The sequence below is a fragment of the Branchiostoma lanceolatum genome, chromosome 8, assembly GCF_035083965.1.
Source record: "Branchiostoma lanceolatum isolate klBraLanc5 chromosome 8, klBraLanc5.hap2, whole genome shotgun sequence".
Lineage (NCBI taxonomy): Eukaryota > Metazoa > Chordata > Leptocardii > Amphioxiformes > Branchiostomatidae > Branchiostoma > Branchiostoma lanceolatum.
In genome coordinates, this window is record NC_089729.1 from 9371645 (window position 1) to 9377707 (window position 6063).

At 42.3% G+C, this 6063-nt stretch overlaps 1 protein-coding gene across 5 annotated transcripts in view; it reads left to right on the forward strand.

Annotated features, from left to right (window-relative positions):
• Positions 1-5826, forward strand: part of LOC136440230 (lethal(2) giant larvae protein homolog 1-like) — a 32194-nt gene extending 26368 nt beyond the window's left edge. For 2 of the 5 annotated variants that reach the window (XM_066436125.1, XM_066436126.1), the window contains exons 17-25: positions 381-653; positions 1227-1385; positions 1846-2038; positions 2247-2309; positions 2974-3050; positions 3509-3626; positions 3913-3965; positions 4622-4740; positions 5040-5826. In XM_066436125.1, the coding sequence (XP_066292222.1) occupies positions 381-653; positions 1227-1385; positions 1846-2038; positions 2247-2309; positions 2974-3050; positions 3509-3626; positions 3913-3965; positions 4622-4740; positions 5040-5147 (1163 nt within the window). In that variant the 3' untranslated portion in view covers positions 5148-5826. Of the gene's footprint in view, positions 1-380; positions 654-1226; positions 1386-1845; positions 2039-2246; positions 2310-2973; positions 3051-3508; positions 3627-3912; positions 3966-4621; positions 4757-5039 lie in introns of all 5 variants that reach the window. The other 3 variants (XM_066436128.1, XM_066436130.1, XM_066436127.1) reach the window with 3 other exon arrangements.
• Positions 5827-6063: the final 237 nt, after the last annotated feature.

Below are 6063 nucleotides of genomic sequence, written 5' to 3' on the forward strand. Positions count from 1 at the left end.
AACAGCCAAACCAATAAACAGATAAAAAATATGCTGAAGTTGTGACAGGATCCATTGGAGAAACATGGGTAACAATGTAATTAGTGGTTGAAGGTAGCTGTAAGTTAATGGGGCTGATGTGAAAAACCATAATTCTTTAGTCTAATAGCAGTGCAGTCAAACTTGGGGACAAAGAAAATGGTCACAGTAAACAGGTGACCACTATGTACAGGAGTCAACACGAAAAATGTAAGTAACCTCCAAGAAGTTGCTACAATAGCCCTTACTCAGAGGTGGTCACTTGTGCAGGTTGTATCTAGATCAGTAAATGTTAACCTGTGCTTCATAATGTAAGTCCTTCCTCTAAAGATGTGTGCTTGTTGGTGACCTTTGTATCACAGGAAAAGAAGTCCAGCTGAAGCATCGCGCGCCGGTGGTGGCTCTGAGCGTCATGGACGGCAGCAACGTACCCCTCCCCGACCCCATGGACGTCAAACATGAGCGTGCGGACGCCCCCAACATGAACGGCACGCACACAGTGGTGGTGGCCAGCGAGGAACAGTTCAAGGTGTTCACCCTGCCCAGACTGAAGGAAAAGACTAAGTACAAGTTGACTGCCAAGGAAGGGGTCAGGGTCAGGAAGGTCGGCTTCACACAATATCGCAGCCGCAGTGGTAAGTCTATGAAACAACTGTCACTTTTACCTGTTTTACAAGTGTTTGCTGTTTATATTGTTGGTTGGTTTTGTAACAGGATAGCTCTAAAAGTTGTGAATGGATTTGTGTCAATTTTTTGGGTGTTTGTGTTGGGGCAGGGGGGGTCCAGCTAAAGAAGTTGTTGAATTAAGATCTAGAACCAGGATTGTCCAATATTTTTAGGATACTTCCCATATGTGAAATAGAGCAAGTTTGCTTTGCAATAGGATTGTTATCATTATCAACCGCCTTTCCAAAGGGCACAACATTGTGGCATGCAAGGGATTCTAACCCAGAACCTTTAGATTCTGAGTCAAAAACCCTAACCACAAGACCACCTTGCCACCTGCTGTTCCAGACAAGAAGCATGTTCTATTCGATTGGACATTCCAAAGCTACAGTGTAGGTACTCCTTTTCACCAAAGTTGAGTGAACAAATAGATGCCAAGTGCCTTTCCCAGGTAACAACATCGGGGTCTTCGAAGGATTCGAACCCAGAACCTTTAGACTCTAATCTAACAACCCTAACCACAAGACCCCCTGTTGTTTCAGATGAGAAGCACGTGGAGCAGCACCTGAGCCTGGTGACCAACGTGGGTGACTTCCTGGTGTTCAGCGTCCCGCAGCTGCGCAGACAGGTGCAGCACACCTGCATGAGAAAGGAGGACATCAACGGCATCACCTCCACCATCTTCACCAGGGATGGAGAAGGTACTGCTTCTTCCTCGTGAAGATTAGATACCACATTCCATACAACTTCTATACAGCCTTCACAATTTCTTATCCACAATACAGAAGGTTGTACATTTGTAGAAACTATTTTTGTGCAATGCACGTATCCTGTTCATTGCATCAGATTAAAGTGGAACCAGTTATGTCAAAATTGTCTTCACAAGACAGAAGGTTTGCTTATGATGTCTTGTTCTGTGAAAGATAAGATTAAGTCTTTGTGGACAACCTCTTATTTCTGCACGTTCATTGAATGCTACTAAGTAACAAGGTGTAATACTTTGTATGGTATTCACATAGAGTGGAACAGATTTGAAGAGAAAACCCATCTTATGATGTCACTTTTCTTCTCGGTAGCAAAAGAAAGGATAAATTCACATGCAAGAAGTAAAGGATTTGTACCGGACATGAATGTGGTACTAATGTAGGTATTTTCCTGCAGCGTTCTTCTTGCTGTCACCATCGGAACTGCAGCGGTGCACGTTGTCGGCCAGGGTGGCTGTGGAACCCCTGTGTATGTTAGAACTACCGGAGGGAGCCCGACCCGCGCCTCCTCCCGAACCTGAACCTGAACCTGAAGTAACAGCAGAGGCCGAAGGGGAGGGGGAGAAGACGGAGGAAGAGAAGCCAGCAAGGTTAGAACTGGTCACATCTTACAGTGTCAGAACTGGCTCGTGCTTAATTATTATAATCAAAACCAATCGAAAATCATGATAATCAAGACCAGTTGAAAATCATAGTTGTACTAGATCCCTTCGTGATTACAAGTGATTTTGTAGTTAGTGATCTGTCATGACCTGATTCCCATACTCACGACCCTTCTCCTATTTTCCATGCCTTCAGTGTACCAGAGACTCTTCCAAGTGTTCCTGCCATCGTTGTAGAAACCAGCCCTCCAAACCCAGTGTAAGGCAGAGCTCTTGGCTAAGTCTTCCTCTCTGTTCTGTCTTTCCTCTTGCCTGGCACCAGTACAGCAGGAGGAGGGAAGCAGATTTTACCACTAATGCATGCCCTGTGAAAATCTGGGCCTCGTGGCCTGGGGTTTAGTTCTTATGCGCTCTTTCTTTCAGTCTTACATGGTGATTTTAAGGTGTTGCAGGACTCACATGTCAGTTGCTGTGCCCAGTTCAGACAAGATGTTGTGATTTTGATTTTGACTGTCACAAAATCTATTCTGAACAGGGCGCACAGGCATCAACTTTATTACCAAGCATGCTACAAAAGTGTGTGTATCAAATATGTCCCAAAAATCAGAGGATTTGGAGAACAAGAATTACTTAAAGAATCACTAATTGACAGGAAGGGTCCCACTTCTTTTCTCTGTACAAAGGTAGAATTTGCAAAATTTCTTCAGTTCCCAAGAAAATGCCTTCACAAAAGCCTGGTTCACACGTTTTTCAGTCGACTCGGCAGTTCCAAGCCGACTCAGCCACTTGGAGTCGACTCCGAAAATGTGTGTAAACCCAGCCAATGTGTCTTGCTTGCACTTTGTAGCATGTATGTATTAAAGGCCGAAGCATAGAACTATGTTGGTTTCCTCAGCTGAAGTGTTAACCTGGTTCCCCCACAGTGAGGATGAGACTGAAGAAGCACCCGCTGAAGAAGCTGTGGCGCCAGAAAAGCCAGAATCTGAACATGAAGCAGAAGGTATGAATTAGATCAGCTATTGTATGCTTACACTTCTATTCCTCAAACTTCTCAGTTCAGTTTCAGATTATTTATTTTGTCAGGATAAACATGTCTACTAATAGTTTTCTGTGATTTCTGGGAGATAACCCTGACATAGAATGACATAACATTACTACAAATGATCATAGGGAGAAGTACAGAGGAGTTGATTTTCTTAGACTCACTTATCACTTATATCTACAATATGTTTTACAAAGAATAGCCTATTAGCAGAGATGTCTCCTGTGTCATGACTATTGATGAATTTGAATGTGTTTTAATGGTTTCAATCATAGATGTTAGATCATATCTTAACTTTTAAGTGGATAATCTTATGAAACACCTATCTAACACCTGTCAGAACAACATGGTTCAGATATTTGTCTGCCAGTTGTTTTGATAGATATTAATTGAATTGAATTGAATTGAATTGTTAGGTGTGCTTGCTGACATCCAGAAGACCCTGGAGAACACCAGCATTCTGGACAGCACAGCGGATGAGTCAAAGGATTCTGTCGGGGACATCACACTGGACGACATCAAGGACTACATAGCGTAAGTGGATGAGTAGATTTGCTCTTTACTGCTACTAAGGAAAGAGCACATCACTACATACAGTTAGTATGTGGTTTTCTGTCGGACTAGATTGTTTCCTTCATATTTCATGTTTTCATTAGTGATGTAAATTTAGATGTGTTAATCATATCCAGAATGAATAAAATTAACTTTTCTAGTATTAACTCTAGAAAATATGTGTATTCCGAAGTCTTGGACACTTGGGTAGATGTAAGACTGCTTCTTTGAAGGAAGTAGTAACCTGAACACTTGACATGTTCTGTAGGTCAAAAGAAGGCCCGGATGAGGACAGTGCAGACAAGCCTGCTGTAGATGAAGGTAAGTCCTGATTGATGTTCATTTTTCCTTCATTCAGTACCCCATCATTGAACCCCAAGGTTCACTACAATTTTGTTCATTTTATAGATCAGCAGAGAACACTACTTATGTTTTACAAATTTTTGAGGCTTTTTGATATTTTAAAACCAATTGAATGCACAGTTTTTTATTATTGCACTCATAATCTGTCTTGTTTGTACTAGGTGAATAGCAAAACTGTATTTTGGGAATAAGCACTATTTTGATTTTGTACTACTGCCACATACCACATGTCTATGATGTGGTGTACCATGTGGACTCTACAGAGCTATTCCTCAATGCTGCCTTGCTATATTCCTGCTTTTACCTCAAGTCTCTTCAGTGAGCATTGGTCTTGGGGAGGATGAACTGCTTTTGAGGAGGTTTAAGGTCCATTACGATGGTTTACTGAAAGCTGCTCTAAATCTTACATGTTCCTCACAGCTTCCAGACATGACTGCAGTCAAAGACTCAAATGGCATGAAAACTTACTCGTAGCATGCCCTAAATTTTCAATCAGGAAAGTCTGAAAACCAAGGCTATGTTGTGTCAGACCGTGAAGTTTGAGGCATGTGAGGTGTTTGGCATCTCGGTGGTGCAGTAGTGACGGGTGCGTTGTTCCTTTGACCCTCCCGTAGCCCCTAAAGAGGAGGCTGGTGCGGAGGAACAAGTCAACAGCACGCAAGATGCTGTAACAGAAAACGCTGTAACAACAGACAGTGAACAAACAGAGGGCGGCATTGTTGCTAATGATGAGGTCAGATGCTTGAATGGTTTGTGCGCCCCAACCCCCTCCCCAACTAACCATGCACATGCATGCCGTCTGTCCGGGCACTTGTATTCTGTAGGTTCCAACTTGCATGTGGTGACGGTAGCAGCACTCACTTCCACTCATCTGTAGATGTTGCACCAGAGGCTAGCTAGGATAACCCCACAGGAGAAATCAGCAGTGTGAAGCATGTTGTTTTTAATTAATACAATTTAAAGAATAATGCATGCCCACACCAGGTCTGACATATTGTCATGAATTTTAAGTTGTTGTTTTCCTTATTTCAGGTGCCGACAATTAAGACCACTGGACTAAAGGAAGATGACCAAGAGGACCAACAAGCATCAGAACCACTGCAGGAACTCAGAATCACAGAGGGCGATGACGACAAGTAGTTGTGGAGAAGTAGTAGGGTATGAGCCAGACAAGGCTTGTGTTGGAGGAGGGTTGGACCAGGCATAGCCTGCCCTGTAGAATCATGTTTGAAAATTGCTCTTGAGAATGATGTGAGAATGTAATGATAAAATATCTGACTGATCAATGCTTACCATTCCATGAACTGAGAAGTTACTGATTCTGTAACAATTGTAGCCGAGATCAGGATCGAGATGGTGGAAAAGAATTTTTAACACCCTAACAAATGAATTTTTCTGGAGGTCTAACCTGTTTGTATTGGTAATGTACATTTTGTAGAATGCTGTGGTGGAGGCCTTGTCAGTATCGCATGAGGCTGCTAATTGTAAGCACTGGATTATGATCTTTGACCTTGTAGTGCGCCGCACGCTTGACAGTGTTAATGTGGCAACTTAAGCTGGAACTTATTTTTCGCTTGGGTGCTTTTCTTTTTTGAGTATTTGTGTGGAAGCTAATTGGTGATTAACTTGAAGACTGACTCCCCACTTGGGATGTCCCCATGATTTCTAGCTGCATCTGAGGTGGTGGTCGTGACTATGTGCTGTGTGCCGTGGTGTAGGATGGAAAAAAAAATAAACAAATTTTTATCTCAGACCTTTTTCTCATTGTACCAATGTTTTTATGGAAGACGGAGAATAAATTTTCAAAGATTACAATGTACCTGTTGTCTACTTGTGGTTTTGAGTGGCTTCATACCATGTTACAGTACTGTTTATTTATGAGAGGTATGGAGGAAAGGACCTTTGATTTCCCCAAAGACAGGTTTTGCTATTGCAAACCTGTAAATACAGTTTTTGTAATCCTAAAATTGTTTCCAAATGGTCCCCATTTGTGGGAATATTAAAAATCTGGAAGTACAGTATTTTAAAAGTACATTGCTGAATTCGAAACCTCCGT